Raw genomic sequence first — 18,015 nt, 5'->3', positions numbered from 1 at the left:
AACAAGAGTGAATACGAACTAGCTTTGTAAACCATCCAAAATTGAAGCGTTATTGCATCTAAACTTACATCATCCAGCACCACTTTAGCCTTTCCGCTGATGGCATCGTGTTTCTGCAAATTCCTCACAGTCAGTTTAGACATTGGTCTCTCTGGCATTGACCCCTGACCCAAGAGGTCAACCTCTGTGAAGAATCCACTACTTCCTTCCACTTCTCCCTGCCTCCCTTTGTCCTCTCCGTCCATCTTAGGCATACTGCTCCCAAGAAGGCTGCTCCCACCGACCCCTGACTCGCTGGGTAACTCCCAGAAAGGTTTGAGGGGTTTAGATGGCATTTTGCTGAATGCCTCGATGACAGCTTTGACCCTCTGGAGAGCGGTATTGCTCCACTCTTGCGACGTGTCTGTCTCCCACTCATCAGAGTCTGAAGGATGAATCTGAGCTTGTCTGCTGTAGTATGTGTAGAAGCGGGAGTTGCTTGGGACGTAACTGGATTTACGTCTTCGTTCTGCTTGCTGAAGTTGCTTGAGTTTCTCGTAGTGTTCATGATGGCAGTGAAGCTTGGCCTTAAAATCAACATAAACACAATACTAACCAGTGACACATATTTTACTTGAGAAAATAGAATTAGCTTGTGCAAACTGCCTACCAACCAAAAGGACCTTTGGTATATATACAAAAAATAGTTAATGGGCTGACATTTCGACCCTAGCAGAGTCTTTCTCAAAGGAAGACTCTGCTAGGGTCGAAACGACAGGCCATTAATTATTAATTTAAAAAGATTTTAACTGATTACTGACCTGCATTTTGTATACCATCTGATCTTTCTCTAGGCCAATCGTCTCATCATGAGCTTGAAGTAACTGAGCGTGTTTTGTCTTCCGTCCGTGTGTCAGTATCATGGAGCGATCATAAGACGACGCTCCATCCTCTTTCCCGACCGGCAACTGAGGGAGCCATTCATCATTCCTGCGCATCTCACCAAGTTTCTGATCCCTTGGAATTGGTTTAAGTCTTCCACTGGGAGCTGGGTGTACAGAGGCTCTTCTGTTTCCAGTGGGGCGTTGTTGCTGTTTGGATGTTTTTCTTACCCTCTGGTCAGGTAATGGCATGTACTTCCTTTGCATATCTGACACTTTGCCTCTCCAAGGCTGGAGGGTCTCAGTCCCAGAAAATTCCTCCTTCAAAAAAATTATTATAAATAATTTTTAAACCTAACTTACCCTCAAAATACAAAATTAAAAAATTATTTCTCAAGGTTTTTTTTTTTCAAGGGTATGTTTAGTTTCACTTGGCTGAAGTATTTTGGCCAATTGTAGATAGCTGAGTTGATCCGGAAGTTGCAGGTTGAACCCAACGTTATTTGAAATTTACACAGTCAGTTTCTGTTGTGCTTTAGTATTGTACAAATTAATTAACACAACAGACGAACAGAGTATACTGTCCGAATCACCATGCAAAGCCTCAAACTATAGTTATAAACACAACAAATAAGTAAACAACAAGTAACCAAACTTACATCATCAAATGAAAGGTCTTCACTTGGCCGACTACCCAATTCCATCTGATACTGTGACAGCCAGTTATCTACATTTATGACCGGAGAAACACAAGGTAGGCCTTCGATGGGTAACACATCTTCTTCGTTGTTCCTCCTGCGAGCTAACAGCTGGATGCGGGAGGGGTGCAGGGTAGAGGGCCGATGATGGGTGGGGTCGGGGGTGTAGCGTCGGGCAAGTTCTTGTATCACCTCCTTCTAGAAAGGAAATCATTTACAGCTCAAATTTCAAACTTATGAAGGGATTGATAAAAATCAAAGATAAATTAAATGATAGATTTATTCTAAAAGCTCAGTGATTAAGAATTTTTATTTTTATTAAAATTGGCAAATATTGTGATCCTAGTCAAGCTACACAGTCAATACAAAAGTTATACAATGTTAAAAGTTCTGTGATTGGCAGTTTGACCTCTGTTGGTTTGGCCAATAAATACAAAAACAATACAATACAATACAGAACATACAAAGTACGAGCTTGGGCCAGTACCAGCCCTCCATAGAAATATTGTTAAAATCAAGGATTCATTTGAAGACACCAACAAACAAAACACGGCTGCTTTCTTTGCTCACCAGTCACCACAATGCAAATATACCTTCAAATAACATGAACAATGTCTGCGATTACTTAGTCAGCTCTAACAATCCTAAATCCTTTAACGAAAAATGAAAACAAAACCCATGTAAGACAGGCTTAAAAATGTGGATGTACCTCCTGTCCGTGGTATGGTCGTATGAAACCAATCTTTTCCAGGTATCCCATTAGACCAGATCTACCTTGTATTCCAGCCAGAGCATCAACAGCTTTTACAGTTTCCTGTCTCACACCCTCCTGACATAGAAAAAGATTGTCATAAAATACCTTTAAAAATCCAATAACGGACATTTTAAATACTTACTCAAAATATTACTCGACGAGACTGCCAATCCATTCTCTCAGAATTGTTTTAGAACATAAAAAATACAAAACTAGCCCCTTCTCTCTACCCTATTTGTCGCCTTCATCGTTCATCCCTTTTCTGTGTACTTTCTGCCTTTCTCTCTTTTCATCTCTTTCCACTGTTTCTGTTACACTTATATACTTGTTCATGTGTGTTGTGTTGCGTTGTCACTGCTAGGATCAAAACTTCAGGCAAACTATTTTGTGCATTTATACCCTCGGTCCTTTTGGTTGATAAGCAGTTTGCAACAGCTTATTCTATTTTCTCATAAAAAATACCATTTACAAAAATCACCTTAAAAGTATTCATGGTCACTCCAAAAGACGACATAAATGGTTTATTAATTGAAACGCACCTCACAATCAGCAAGAGCAGGTAGGAGACTCAAGATGACATCTCGACGATCGAGACCAAAGCTTGTCAGTGTCTTGACAGTGTTTGCTCGGACGATGGCCTTACTGCTCTTCAGCTGAGTGCGGCACTTTGTCAAGACGGTCTCTAACAGAAGATCACTCATGCCAAGTTGTCTGGGATGAGAGAAGAATCAGAAAGATCGTAAATCAGGGTTGACAATTTAGAAATAGGACAAGAAGGGAAGAGGATTTCTTGACAAGATTTTGTCTTTAGCTACTAAAGCATGTTGCATTCATCTCAAGAAAGATGAAAATTTCCAACAATTTCAATGACATATCAATTAATCTGCACTATAACAACACAAACAAATGAAAATCAGTTGAAAATAACAGAACATAATGGTTGCGGGCAAAATAAAACAGAAAAAGTCCCAGGCTTGTGATACCAAAAATGGTAGCATTCTGGAATCATGTTTTTCAACAACTTGAGTAACAGTTTCTCCATGACAACTTACTTGTATATTTGGACGAGGGCCTCACATACATGCCTGTACTGAAGATCTGCTACATCATCAAGGAGATCCACTGAAACAGTAAATGTACAAAATATTATCATCGTGGCCGTTCTGTTTGTTTATTTTGTTGTGCCTGGAATCCCAAAATTGTAGGTCTGTAACCAGCCTTTTGTCTTTTCTACAGACATTTTCATGGTAAATGTGCTACCAGTGTGTCAGACCTGGCTCCTCCTACCGAGATGTTTGAGCGAGACAGCAGGCTCTCTGCTTATTATTTCTCATACAATCTAGCTTTGTTGAGATGAAGAACAAAGAGTCATTCCAACAGCTTTATTCCACGTACTGCATCTCTTTGGAACTCCTTGCCTGATGCATGTTTCCCTCCATCCTACAATCTACATGTAGACTGAGTTGAGAGGAATATTAATTCCGTCCTTCAGCTCCCCCAAGTTATTTTCATCTTAAAATATCAGCTTTTCACACCCCTTGCTTTGAGCCTTGTGCGGGATGAACTTGCGTACAAAAACAAACCATCAAATAAAATAACTCAAGTTCATAACTGCTTATTGAGAAATGGCGATAGTATGGTGATGAGCCATTTACAAGAGGACACCCTTCATCTTCATTTCTACTTACACAGTGTCTGAACTACAGGTTCAACCTGTAGTGAGATGCCTCTAGGAAACCAAACGTTGGCCGCAATCTGCTTAAGAAGCTTTGGAGTCCCGTCGTCTGGGAAAATCTCCTCCTCCTCATCCCCGGAATCATCCTCCATCGCCATCCCAGAAGATTTCATCTGAAGACAACAATTTGTATGGTTACTGAGGAACTGTATTACTGCATGATAGTTCTGACCTACACCCATGTATACTGGTGCATATTCAGTGTCACTGCCAAGCAGTTAAAGCCATTGGACACTTTCGGTAAACAGTATTGTCCAAGGCCCACACTTCGTGTATCACAACTTCTACATAATATAACACACCTGTAAAATTTAGGCTCAATCGGTCATCGGAGTCGGGAGAAAATAATGGGAAAACCCACCCTTGTTTCCGCACGTTTCACCGTGTCATGACATGTGTTTAAAATAAATCCGTAATTCTCGATATCGAGAATTGATATTGTTTTAGTGTTTTCTCAAAAACAAAAGCATTTAATGGAATAATATTTTAAGTGAAGTCTTTCACCATTACCTTCTGTAAACCCTGTAAGTTATTTGTAAATCTGTGAATTTTTATTTTTTTTTTTTAACGAAAGTGTCCAATGGCTTTAAGAGCATCAGATTCAAGTTCTGGTAGTTAAGTCATCGGGGTGTAGGCTCGAATCCTGGTCATGACACTTGTTCTCTTGAGCAAGATGCTTTACTATAATTGCTATCAATAACCTTTGTCCTTTGATCTTTACCTTTCTTCTCACAATGGCTGCTTCTTTTGTGTTAATTCCTCGGGACTTCCTTCGCTGCTTCCCTCCTTTTCCCTGACAAAGAAACAAGGAAAGTTTATCAAGGAAAACCACTCTACTGTCTCAACTGGAATCTATGCCATGGTCTTCTTCTCTCAGTGTATGCAACACCGAATCAAATGTCAAGGTTCATTGTTCAAGCAGCCACCATGTCGCAATCAGGTCACAGCTAGCAAGATAAACCATGCCACTATCCTTGGTAAGTTCAGATAGTTACAAACATTTCTTTGTTTTTGTAATTTAGTAACTGACTAGGTAAATTACATTTAACATTACATAGGGCTAGACAACTCAGTTGCTAGAGCATGGCATGCTAATCTGGAGGTCACAGGTTCAACAATGCTCTAGTCATTTTGTCTTTGTTCAACAACAGTTTGAATATTTAATCCTATGGACAAATTTTTAAGAAGACAGTGTTGGAATAATAAATGTCTTACTGAGCTTTAAAAACACATTATTTCCAAACCTTCATGCCCAGAAGTTCAAGTTGAGGAATGGACACCTTCCCTGGAAGTCCTGCAAATGAGACAACAAGGGGATTGAAATCTTAGAATATTTCTAGAAATATTTTGACTTGTGCACATTTATTCCAATTGTCCAGACTAGGCAGTTTGGCTTGAGTGTAGCCTCATTCCTTCCATTTCCCCTTCTCCCAAGTCACTCCTCACCAAATTGTTTGTACTTTGTAAAGATTGATATGCCTGTCCCTAACGCTTTTTGCACTCGGCCCTAAAGGATCCAGTCCTCCTAAATCCTTTACTTTTACAATGTAACATAGAAGGATTTGGGACTGTAGAAAGCCTTGTGCAACAGCCCTAGCCGTCAAGCCAGACATTGGCATATACCCACCCATCCCAGACAACTGCAGTTTTGCAAGTGTTTGCCTGCGTTGTTTGTCGCTCATGTCGGCCATGCCCAGGTCCTGGAAGAACTTTGTCCTCGAGGCTTCATCTTGAAGACTCTGGTAGGATAGATAATCCAGTTCCTCCTCCTCTTCAGATGAAGATGGGACCCAGGTAAACGGCTTGTCCTGAGGACAATTCAAGACATAGAACAGGATTTGGACTTCAGAAAAAATAGTTAAAAACTGAAAGCTTACTGATTTATAGTTATCGGCCAAATTTTACCTTTGGTTTATTGAACCTTTTGATTGTTTTAAAACTTTATAAATGAATATACAATAGAACTAACCTGTGAAAATTTCACTTTAAAAGTAATCATTTTTTTGAGATATCACCAGAAGTTTGTTTCAACTAGTACAATCAAAGCAAGCCCAAGTTTAACCTATCGACATGTTTTGGGTTTTTTTTTCCATCCAAGAATGTCAAGTGAAAAAGTTGTATAGCTTCTTACTGGCACCCTCGAACAAAGATATTGACAAAACAGGGAGAAGGCCAATGTCAGGGTTACATATCTCTCGGTTGGCGCAATCCGTTGATCACTGCAGGTTTAAGTCCCATTCTAGTCAATTTTTTTCCAATTTGTTTAACCCCAAAATACTTACGTAAGAATCTGACTCTGCGGATGTTTTCGTTGCGACTTCAAACTGAGAAAACTGTATGAGAGAAAATTTATAAAATTAAATAAAAGCAGGCTGTTTTGAGTAGAAACTAAGTTGTATTTATAGCAAGTGAAATTTCAGAACAATGGGCTGAATTGTTTGATCTTAAAAGTTTTATATGAAGCAAAATGTAACATAAAATACAATATTCTTACTTTATCAAACCCCTATCAAACTGCTCAGTACTTTTTCCTGCAGGGTATGTGGAGCTACATTTTTGAAGCATTCCTTTATAGCACCATGTGGTGGTTTCAATGTGCTGTGGTGCAATTAGCTGCCGATCAGACCAGGAACACTGGGGCAAACCCCTTCTCTTTAGGAGATATGATAATGGACACTTACTGCTTTTGGTTTCCATGGGGATTCTGGGATTGGCTCTAGGGTGTGATGATATCCCATGATGCTCTTTATCACTGAATTAGGAATATAGCCTTCGAGAAAAACAAACAGAAACCTTGAATTCATACGAGAAAACAGATCATCTATTTCTAAAGTAACTATGGGACGTGAAGTGTTGCAAATTACTTGCAAAGTTCCTATAAACTAGAATGATGGAGAGATATAGTTATACATTAAATCTGTCGAGACAGACCCAACTTGTGTCTAGAATTAAGTTTAGCACGCCCAAGTAAGAATGGAACAGTAATTGTAAAATTGAAGTAACTAATATACATTCGGTTTGCGGTAACACGTGTGTATCTACTTGCCAAGTAGTTTGTTCTTAGAGAACTGTCTTTCTTTATTCTACTACCACGGAGTAGATTTATCGGATGTTCAGGAGACTTCTCAGTTCTGAGAAGAACTCTCCTGCTTTTTAACTCCTACTCGGGCAGACGGTATAGAAAAAAGGCTGGGACTACTACTTTAGCTTATAGGATCAGAATTAACTGCACTACATTGGAGTCAGTTCTTGAATTGGTCTCCACATTTTGACTAGCTTGCTCGCATTTCAGATTATTTGTACACATCATGGTAATGACAGGTTGAGTGATGCTGTGTTATTGTGTCTCTTCTGGCTGTACATGTGTAGCAACTAAAATGATAAAAGGCTAATGGAGCCAAACAGTGGGTAGAGAACAAGTTTCAAAATAAAAAACTAAATGATGGAGATGAGTTCCAGTGGGCATGGTGGGTATTAGGGCCCTTAACGAGAGAGATATTCACCCCCTCCCCTTGACTAACTCCGCCTTTTGTTTTATCTCCCCAGATGTCATCAAACTCCATCATCTTACCATCTGGTGCTATCGGCCATGGATTATACACCTCCTCCTCCTTCTCCTCCTCAAGGAGTCCTGCAAGCTCCACCTCCTCTCTGGTCTCATCTTCATCGCCGTCTTGTACCAGAGCCTCCTCCGCAGTGGCTGGAGGTGCATCATCGGCTTCATCTGATCACAAAAACAACCCACTGCTTAGAAACACGACTTTGGGGAGATGTCACTCACACTGAAGCCGATGTACATGTGTAAGTCTGGTTCCTTCTCTTTGTTTTGTTTGTTTGATGGGTTCATGAGTTTATCAAGCTAGAATTGGAGTGGACTCACTAGTAAGAACTGTCAAGCGAATCGCCATGTTTACACATGTCAATTAATGAGAAGTGCTATCCCCATCAAAACTGTAATTTAAAAAAAGTATTATACTTGAAATCTTGAATCTTCTTTAGAAATTAAACTGAACAAAATAAATAAATAAATAAAGCTAAAAACATTTAGTTCAATTTCCAAGAGCTCTCAACATAATGTTACCTTTGACCTGTGGAGAAACGTCCTTCTCTTCTTTCTGCTGAGATTTAACAGCTCCATCTGATGGAGTCTCTGGTATTACAACACCCTTGATAATGGAAGGTTTGAAGATGCTGAATCGAGCATGGTGCTTTGTCTGGCATTGCCTCACCGAAGGGACAGATGCTGCCGTAGGCTCAGCTAACATTAAGAAGAATAATAATTGTACGCAGTTCTTATAAAGCGCTTTATCGCACCCAATAGCATCTCAAATAATAATTAGAGTAACACAAAATGTTTTTTATGGTACATAATGCAGGAGCCTTTATGCACAAAACATGTAACATAAGATATATAAAGCAATTTGTACAGATTCAGACAAATGCCCCTTAAAAATCTGAAGAGAGTCAGCTTGGCAAATATGAAGAGGTAAATGAAGTAAGTTGCAACGAAGATGAAGGCTCTTTGACCATAGAATTTATTGGGAAAGGTAGTTTGTGTCAGCAGGGATTATTAGAACGAAACCTACAAGGTATGCAGAGCTATGTTAACGTTTAAGACCCAATTTACACCATGGTGATGTGGTGCAATCTGAAGCCAAACCAAACCAAACAACACTGGAGCTACCTCAGAAGACTCGAGGATGGTACTAACCCAGGGCTGGAGCCAGGGTTGATATAACCTCACTGTCTCCTCTGTCTCCCGGGGGCTTTATACTCTGGAGATGCTTTTGCAGATGATCCATGGATTGTTGCATATGACGTCTGAGGATGATATCCGTTGGGAAAGTAGGCAGGCTGGATATATTAAACCTAAGAAATTGTTTATAGAAAACAAAAATTAAAACAAATCTTGTTTGTATCCTATGCACCCTCAATCCTGTGTAAATAAGCTATATCAAAATCACAATAACTGGTGTCCTATTTGTATGAGCAGAAAGGAAAGGAAATTTTGGGGTGAACAACAACAAATTAACTAGATTTGGATTTGAACCTGCACCATCCAGATTAGCGTGCCAGCCCTCTACTCATCGAGCCATCTAGCCCTAATGTTGGCAGTCTCTCTATTTTGTCACTAAGTAATCTTTCTCTGTTTTAACATCTTTATGAAATAGCAGGTGGACTTGATGCTATCGCAGTATGAACGGAATACAAAGAAGCGCAGTTACCAGAGTTGGAGGTCAGGGTTGAATCTGATTGGTTCCTCTATTTCCTCGTCCTCAAAGTCCATCTGGATGACTTTCTCCATGTAAGACAGAGGCAGGTATGTACAGATGCTGATGTAGCTGTAGACAATGGAAGATGTCTCTTTAGGATAAACAGGCACTGGACACTATTGGTAATTGTCAAAGAACGGTATTCTCACTTGGTGTATCGCAACATATGCATAAAAACAATAAATTTGTGAACATTTGGACTCAATTGGTTAGAAAATAATGAAAGAAAAAATACCCTTGTTGCACAAACATGTGTGCTATCAGATTCCTGAGAAAGGCTCAAGGCTTGAAAGTTCAAATATTTTAGTGAGAATTAAATTCCCTTTCTCAAAAACTATGTTACTTCAGAGAAAGTCGTGTTTCACAATGTTTTATACTATCAACAGCTCTCCATTGCCTACTACCAGATAAGTTTTTGTTGCTAATATTTTGAGTAATTACCAAACGTGCCCAGTGCCTTTAAAGGCCATGTCCAAGTAAGCCATTTGCGTGTTAGGTTTGAGTATTGTCTGGTACAATGACTAGCTTGATCACATCAGTTTGAGTTTCTCAGACTGAGGAGACAGTTGTCACATGATTCGGGGCAAGCTTTTGTGTAGTTATAAGATTGTAAATAGTACATAATCATCTTAAAAATGGTACGCCATTTTCAAAGCGACAGCAAACACCTTTGAATTTTATTTGCCAAAGTTGGCAGCACAGAACTCATTCTACCAAATATTTTATAATAATAATAATAATAATAATTTGGGGGGCTAATCGTCCTTACTGGCAGCTAAGAGCTGAAATGCGAAGGACGCGGCTACAGCGTGTTCGAGAAGCGGGCATGCAAGGGCGCATTCAGCTGCCAGCCACATCAACCCATTATGACCACGGAGCACAGCCAAGATCGAAAGTGTTTGATTTTTTTCCTGAGGGAGGAAAACCAGATAGTCTGGAAAACCCTTGTGGCACAGCAGAGAACCAACGCACAACTCAACTCACATATGGCCCCGACCGGGAATCGAACCGGGGACACCTTGGTGAGAGGCGAGCGCTTTATGCACAAGCCAACCGTGCCATGCAAACTTTCAGGCAAGCGGAGCGCACCCCTGCACTTTGTCTTCAACCATTTAAAACATTGATGGCGCAATGCCCTGGTGGGTATTTTTTTACCTGACATGATTTTGGAAACCAACAAGTAGATCTCCTCTATCGTTAGCAAAGCAGACACTGCGTAGTGACGGATCAAAGCATAACTCCCTCACCAACGTGTTTGTCAGATCCCATAACTATCACGAAACAGAAACAAAAATTCTGAATTACACGCATCTGACATCCTTTTAAATTGAACAAGAGTCAAGTTTTTCCATTTGTGTAAACATCATTTCACCTGTAAGATGCCAGAGGGATGAACATGTAATGGAACCAGTTTGATTTGAAACTTAAGAGTACTATGTATGATGAGTCTCATAAGTAGGATTTGAACATTGGAAGGTGGGAGTAAAATTAGAAGAGGTTTGCGGTCGCACCGTGTGTTAATCTCTTTTGAGTAGTGTTGGTTCTGGAAAGAATTAACGGTTGACAACTTAATATTTCAATCAGTATGCTCTGATCCTTTTCAGGAGAAATACGATCAGATGATCAGAGCATACTGAACGATATGTTGAGCTGTCAACCACAGGTTCTTTTCAAATATAAAAAGAGATTTACACATTGTTATGTCCTAATCCCTAAAATGGTTGACGCAAGTATTGATGTACGTTTATAACATTTAATGTCAACTTCTTTGCCCCATGGCTGGAACGAACTCTAAAGGCCCGGTCACACAGGCCCCGATAACGAGAACGATAAAAATGCACACCCTCAATTGGTTGAATGAGCGTGGGCGTATTCTGCGTGGAGCATTTCAACCAATAGAGGGCGTGCATTTTTATCGTTCTCGTTATCGTTCTTGTTATCGGGGTCTGTGTGACCAGGCCTTTACTCACAACTGAACTCTTGCTACTCATTCCAACAACTCAACAGCGCGCGCGCAAACCTTAAAGTGGCACGCGACTTAAAGCGACTACACTACACACAAGGTGCTACCTCAAACCCTCACCTGATGACGAGTCTCATACTTCTGGTACGTGTCATGATTGAATGGTTAGAGAGAGAGAAAGTCTGACTTTACCTTGACTGATCCATCGCTGCTGGTCGATGCAAAGATACCAAGTGATGGACAGCTACATAAAGCGGTCACCTAAAGACAAAACACATAGAGGGGACTCTTGAGAAAGACAACAAAAATACTACCTCAAATCTAATTAAAGTTGAATCCAAACTTCGATAGAAAACGCACAGAAATTTATCCGTCAATCTGCTAAACTGAAGTGCAGTCACAGACTGGGAAATGAAACCATAGAAAATGCACATTCATCATGTTTACATGTATGAATATGCAGCACACAGGATGAACCAAAGAGCAACCTTCAATGTGACCTTTAGCCAAGGATGCCCTACTCAAACTACTTAAAGACAGTGGACACTATTGGTAATTACTCAAAATAATTAGTAGCATAAAACCTATAGTATAAAACCTTCTGAGAAACAGCTCCCTCTGAAGTGACGTAGTTTTCAAGGAAAAAAGTAATTTTCCACAAATTTTATTTCGAGATCTCTGATTTATAATTTGAAGTCTCGAAATCAAGCATCTGAAAGCACACAACTTCTTGTGACAAGGGTGCTTTTGTCTTTCATAGTTATCTCGCAACTTCGATGATCGATCAAGCTCAAATTTTCACAGGTTTGTTATTTTATGCATATGATGAGATAAAACACTAAGGAGAAGACTGGTTTTTTACAATTACCAATAGTGTCCAGTGTCTGTAATGTACATATGCATGTATACCAAGGAAAAAATCTTTGATTTCTTATCTAAACAGTTAAGTTGTTTCACTGACCGTCTTGGTGTGATTGTGTTCCTTGAGATGTGTATACATCGTAGCACTCTTCAGCATCTTAGATGTCATACAATGTTTCTCATCCTTCTCTCCTGCAGTCTCTTCAACCGTATCAAGAAGTTCATACATGTGGATATCACTGAGAGACAATCAAACAAGGATGATGGGCAAGAGTGTATCAGGAGTTCATCTGGGGGCAATTTCTTAAAGCCGTTTTACAGGTAAACACATTTTGTCGTAAAGATAAGCAAAGAGAGTTTTAAAGTCAAGAAAATTTTGTTAAGGATTGTACTTAAAATGGGTATCTTGCATTACTCATATCTTAGCCCAGTTTAGAGGCTCTGCTTACTTCCGAATTCTGTGATCGCAGTCACCATTCTTCGCTTACAGGGCAGGCTCCCACTTTGTGCATAAGCTGTGTAAGTTTGGAATGCCTAGTAACCCACAAAATTCCCTGGTTCTGTAAGCACCGATAAGCGTTAGCAAGTATTCCTGTGAAATACACTTGACATACGTGTAAACATGGTATTCCCCGACTCCATAAGCACCGATATAAGCACCAGCAAATATTCCTTGCTAACCAAGGAGAAACGCTTGACGTAAGCGCAGAATTCCCTGCTTCTGTAAGCACCAATTGTTACTCAAGGTAAAGAGTCATGGCATTGGGCCCATGCTTAGCTGAACTGCAGGCAAGTAAGTGTGCTTTTCAGCAGGGAGTTAACGCGCTTATGCTAATAAGCAGCGCGCTTATGGTAAGCTGAGTAAGCATTACTAATAGAGAAGCAGTACTCACTTGTTAGGTAGAACCATACAGAGTGAGTTTTGTAGCATGGACACATGAGATGGACAAAGAGAGCTTGTGATCTACATTGACAGAGTAAGAGATAGGTTACCAGTGAAAAATGAAGATCAAGCTGAGCGAAAAGGCATTGAAAATGAAGACAGTTTTTCTTTGTTTAAAGGAGTGTGTTATTGCCGAGAGTGTCATGGTCAAGTGTGTCACGGTCAAATGAGTCGTGGCCAAAAGTGTCGTGGCTGATAGTGTCATTGTTGAGTGTGTCATCGTTGAGTGTGTCATGGCCTAGGGTTTCAAGACCGAGGTCTAGTGCATCAGACTCAAGTTCTGATGGCAGAATCATCAGAGTGTGGGTTCGAACCCTGGCCATGTCTCGTTGTGTTCTGTCTTGGCTGAGGGTGACAGAACCAAGGTCTAGGTCATTAGGTTAACTTCTGATGGAAGAATCATCAGAGTGTGGGTTCACTCCTGGTCATGTCAAGTTGTGTTCTTGAATGAGTTTGTGGTGGTTCAAGGTGACAGACCTTGGTCTAGCGCATTAGAGTCAAGTTTTAACGGCAGAGTCATCAGTCAGAGTGCAGGTTTGAGTCCTAGTCATGTCATACTGTGTCTTGAATGAGTCTGTCATGGCTGGGGATGTTGGGACCCAAGTCTAGCTCATCCGATTAATGTTCTGATGGCAGAGTCACCATAGTGTGGGTTCGAATCCTGGTCATGTCACTTTGTGTTCTTGGGCAAGACACTTAACTATAGCTGCTTCTCATGAACCAGGAGTAAATGGGTTGAGCCATTTTATTTTAACAGATTGTTTTATCATCTTACCATTTTCATACATGTCAGATTTACTTTCAAGCTCTTTGTTCCAGACAGTTCAATGGCCCACACACAAACATTCTAATTGATGAAAAGAAAATCACAACAAAATAATATAAAGTTCACTGGTCAATATTTTAAGGGAAGTTTTCCACCCCAATTATCTTGTGTGAAGACAAGGAGGTCTGTAGAAAGCAGGTGTAGATGGTCTGCTTTAAGTCATGGCAGCGGCCGCCTTAAGCTGCGTTGGATAGATAATGTGACAAAGTGGAGTGGTTGAAGTGTGCAAGAGCTGAGAATAGCGCTTGAAAGAGTGCAGGTGCAAGCAGCAACTCCATGAATGCACCCCATTACAATTTCAGGGTGAGGCTGGCACAGACGCAAGTCTATGCCAAATAAATGAATGAATGTTGTACCTTGTCTGAGCCGCAAGACAGCAGCCGATCCGCCCCTCCGATGCCATTATTCTCTCCATCACACAATCCATGAGATGTTTCCAGCACAGTGACGTGACCGAGGTGTGCTTTGACCGGTATCTTCATGAAGTGATCTTGAGCTTCAAGGAGAATGATCTGACCGCTGTTGAGTCCGGCAAAGATTAAAGACTCGCTGGAGGATTCCTGCTTACCAAGTGCACAATCCTGCCATCAAATAAGAACAATTAATTAAATTTAAATTCTAAACTTGTCTTTATACACCTAAACCAAACACTGCACTCCTACATGTATAGTAAAAAAAGGCTAAAAGTGATAGTTTTAAGAAAAATTGAAAAATGTAAAAACACCTAGCAAAGTGCTGAGGAACCCGGCTTGGTGGGCAGAAGCATGTACAGCATATCCGCCTCACATTGCCCTGTAGTATTCCTGGGGTGGGTTTCACAAAGGTAGTCCTAACTTAGGACTAGTCCTAGGCAATGCTAAGAGATAGGACCAGTCCTAAGTTAGGATGAGTTACTGGTCCTAACTTAGGACCAGTCCTATCTCTTAGCATTGCCTAGGACTAGTCCTAAGTTAGGACTACCTATGTGAAATCCACCCCTGGACCCAATTTTATAAAACCAGTAAGCACAAACAAACTTGCTAAGCACAGACAGGCATGTCTTGCTTAGCAGAACCAGGTACCAGGATTCCGTAAGAACACACAATAAACTCACCAGTTTGACCAGAGCCAGACATAACACACACTCATCAGGAAGGCCCGGTACCCACAACTGATTGGCTGTACATGGATTAGTACCACTCTCAAACACTAAAACATCACCGGTTGCCATGACTGTGTAGATGACGTCATGTTTAGGGTCATACACGAGGTCAGTTAGAACCTGTGGAAGGAAACCACCATCACCAGGAGTAAAGAAAAGACGGAGACTGGTTTTTAAGATTGTGAGGCTCAAAAAGGAATTGTTGTTTGTTTGTCCTGTAGAAAACAAAGTGGATAATGGTGTCTTTAAATATAAACCTTTCTAGTATCTATTGCTTATTGGGCCAACCTCTGGTTACAGAAGCATTTTATGAGATGTCCAGTGAATTCTTTGTTGCCTTTTAACACTCTCAGGCTATAGGTTAAGCATTTGAGTAACCTGGGAGTTCTTAAAATTAATTTTTTAATTTCTCAACTGTTCATTGTTGAGTCTTTAACCACCGATTCTTTTCAGAACCAACACTTCTCAAAAGAGATTTTGACATGCATGGTGTTACCGCAAACCTCTAGTTATTGGTATTTGAGTAATGAGTTCTTAGTTAACATTCAGTAAGCGTTGTGTAATCTGTTAAAACAATAAGTGTGTTCTGAATGCTAATCTCACCTGGTAAGTCGCCATTGGGTAAATGATTGTCAATATGGTCCCAGACACAGCTGAGATGAGGCGAACACCACCATCCTAGGAAAGAAAAACGATTGCAAATTGTCTTATGTGTTGAATTGACTAAAATTCAGGAATAATTTGTGTTTGCAGGTATTCTTGGTCTGTGCCTACATGTAGCCACTGCAAGGGGTGAGAGTCGATCTAAAACTAGGATCAACATTTTACGAGGTATGTTGAAATGATCGCTTTATTTCATTCTTTTGATAACTCCTGGAATTAAAGTTGTCAAGGAGCTATTCAGAACAGTAAATCAGCTTTGAAAAAGTAGATCAAAGAACAGGATTCTAAATACATGTATCTGAAGAAAATATCACCTTTTTTCCACTTCTGCTAGAAGTCTGAACTTTTTAACTCCAACAAAATTATATCCATGACCGGTTTTGCTTGAGTTTGACTGATTCCAAACTGCAAGCCAAATCAATCTTGTGTTGCACATAGGCAAGACATACCAATAAAATACATGTTTTCAAGTTGCTGAAGGATAAAGATGATGTAGTGGAACACAGAAAGGTAACAACACAACCAGGGAAATTCATTATGCCGAATTTTCTAAAGGAAACTAAGATGAAAATACAGAAATACAAACCTCTGCTGCACATAGAATTCTTGTGGGTGCTGATTTGGTTTTGACCTTGGCTAGTTTGTGAATGCACGACTGCACTGGAGTGAAGATATGGTGGAACTAAAACAAACAAACAGACAACAAGTTGTAAACAAAATAACAATTCAAAACTTTTTCCTGAAACTTTGTTTCAAAGTCATTGAGCATTATTGATCAATGCAGAGCCACAATCAAGGGACACGCTTGGTTACAAAGACATCAACGGATCTGCAGATAAACAGTGAGTAACTCTCTGCAGGTCTTGTATTTTGACAAACTCTCAACCATTTTTACATTCATCATTGACACAGCAATTGTTAATTGATTTATAAATAACGTTCATAAATACCTAAGACAGTTTATCCATTCTAATTGGTCGAGAGGGGTGTTTGACCGGATGATATAACACCAGTAAAAAGTGTTGAAACATGGGCGTGACACGCCAGCTTGCACCTGTGCTTATAAGACAGTTTCTTCATTCCTATCGGTCGAGAGCATTGGCTGGAACAGTTGTGCCACATCATGCGATACGCGCGATGCGCACAACAATCTCCTTATAAGGAGTTGTTTACGCGAGGGGCTTACCATTTCATAGCTGGAGGGGTGTTGTGTTGAAAGAAATCATTGAACAATTATAATTTTTGGATTTGTTTTACTTTTTGACTAAAAAGTTTTTTGAACGAAACTGTATTTATGAATGGGAATCAAGGTGTGTTGAATCGGTTTTCAACTAGAGGTTTAAACCCGCCGAGGCTTATTCTTGATAATTTTACCGCGACGTTGATTCCCTTACTGATACAGCTGCTACATTAGTGGTTACAAAACTTTGGTCATACAGTAGACACAAAAACGTGTGTACCCATGATTGTGGCTGTACACTCCACAACATCTAGCATGCTAAAAAAGAGCAAGTGGAACTAAAACAAATCTTGTATTTCTGCCACAAAATACTTTGTTGATTTTGAACATTGAAAATGGAAAGTAAGAAACAATTGGAGAGATCTTACTTGATTGAAGTTGTAGACTTTGACATCGTGGAGGGTGTGGTAGTATAACTGATTATGATTGGCTATTCGCATGCCAAGAACCTTCTCTCCAACATCCAGCCTTTGGGTCTAAAGATGAAAATATTTTCAATACAATAAAACAACAATAGTTTCTTTGTATTTGCTTTGTTTAGAGTTGCATATCTGGGTATCAATGCCCTCTGCTTTTATTGCAGTGTCTTCTGATTTTGGCGCATCATGACAAGGTACTTAGAACACACAACTGTTACTTTATAGAGAAAAGTTACCAGCCAAATTACAGTGAGAAGTGTTGTTGTTTGTAACTGGTAAACGGTCAAAGCAAAGCAATTCTATCAAATTGGCCAAGTTTTGTGTGTGTGTTCTAGTCGTCTATCTCTTTTAAAATAACTTTCTGTTTCTTTCTCTCACCAGTTCAAAGGTATCTAAGCGCCACATTCTGATGGTTCCATCCTTTGAGCTTGAGATCAACAACGGATCAGTGGGATGCATCACTAGACCTTCAACAGACAAGAAATAAAATTAATACAGGTTCAAATTAACAGTAGGTAAACTTTATTTCAATTAAGTTGTTGACTCTGAGGCATTGCATGGTGAGGTATCAATGTGTATTTAGTTTGCTGTAACACCATGTGTATACAATGTACATGTATCTACACTTGCTGGGTATAT

At 40.0% G+C, this 18,015-nt stretch overlaps 1 protein-coding gene and 1 long non-coding RNA gene across 4 annotated transcripts in view; one reads left to right on the top strand and one right to left on the bottom strand.

Moving 5' to 3' along the window:
• LOC139939877 (uncharacterized) overlaps positions 1 to 18,015 on the bottom strand; it is a 28,455-nt gene that overhangs the window by 4,180 nt on the left and 6,260 nt on the right. For all 3 annotated transcript variants that reach the window (XM_071936034.1, XM_071936036.1, XM_071936035.1), the window contains 27 exons: positions 17,755 to 17,843; positions 17,326 to 17,433; positions 16,304 to 16,399; positions 15,658 to 15,732; positions 15,007 to 15,174; positions 14,270 to 14,494; positions 13,863 to 13,934; positions 13,038 to 13,108; positions 12,245 to 12,383; positions 11,476 to 11,544; positions 10,476 to 10,591; positions 9,273 to 9,389; positions 8,759 to 8,916; positions 8,129 to 8,305; positions 7,619 to 7,771; positions 6,729 to 6,817; positions 6,330 to 6,380; positions 5,675 to 5,855; positions 5,292 to 5,341; positions 4,769 to 4,840; positions 4,001 to 4,160; positions 3,365 to 3,434; positions 2,852 to 3,023; positions 2,268 to 2,387; positions 1,520 to 1,756; positions 801 to 1,181; positions 69 to 566 (listed from right to left, as the gene is read on the bottom strand). In XM_071936034.1, coding sequence (XP_071792135.1) covers positions 69 to 566; positions 801 to 1,181; positions 1,520 to 1,756; positions 2,268 to 2,387; positions 2,852 to 3,023; positions 3,365 to 3,434; positions 4,001 to 4,160; positions 4,769 to 4,840; positions 5,292 to 5,341; positions 5,675 to 5,855; positions 6,330 to 6,380; positions 6,729 to 6,817; positions 7,619 to 7,771; positions 8,129 to 8,305; positions 8,759 to 8,916; positions 9,273 to 9,389; positions 10,476 to 10,591; positions 11,476 to 11,544; positions 12,245 to 12,383; positions 13,038 to 13,108; positions 13,863 to 13,934; positions 14,270 to 14,494; positions 15,007 to 15,174; positions 15,658 to 15,732; positions 16,304 to 16,399; positions 17,326 to 17,433; positions 17,755 to 17,843 — 3,914 coding nt within the window. The remainder of the gene's footprint in view (positions 1 to 68; positions 567 to 800; positions 1,182 to 1,519; positions 1,757 to 2,267; positions 2,388 to 2,851; positions 3,024 to 3,364; positions 3,435 to 4,000; positions 4,161 to 4,768; positions 4,841 to 5,291; positions 5,342 to 5,674; positions 5,856 to 6,329; positions 6,381 to 6,728; positions 6,818 to 7,618; positions 7,772 to 8,128; positions 8,306 to 8,758; positions 8,917 to 9,272; positions 9,390 to 10,475; positions 10,592 to 11,475; positions 11,545 to 12,244; positions 12,384 to 13,037; positions 13,109 to 13,862; positions 13,935 to 14,269; positions 14,495 to 15,006; positions 15,175 to 15,657; positions 15,733 to 16,303; positions 16,400 to 17,325; positions 17,434 to 17,754; positions 17,844 to 18,015) is intronic.
• LOC139939879 (uncharacterized) lies at positions 7,708 to 17,892 on the top strand. Its single transcript, XR_011786358.1, has 5 exons — positions 7,708 to 7,848; positions 9,219 to 9,367; positions 12,343 to 12,465; positions 15,808 to 15,885; positions 17,758 to 17,892. It is a non-coding gene; the product is annotated as an uncharacterized lncRNA (long non-coding RNA).

Source organism: Asterias amurensis, chromosome 7, assembly GCF_032118995.1.
Source record: "Asterias amurensis chromosome 7, ASM3211899v1".
NCBI lineage: Eukaryota > Metazoa > Echinodermata > Asteroidea > Forcipulatida > Asteriidae > Asterias > Asterias amurensis.
Note: the sequence above shows the minus strand (reverse complement) of the source record. Positions and strands in the feature narration are given on the sequence as shown.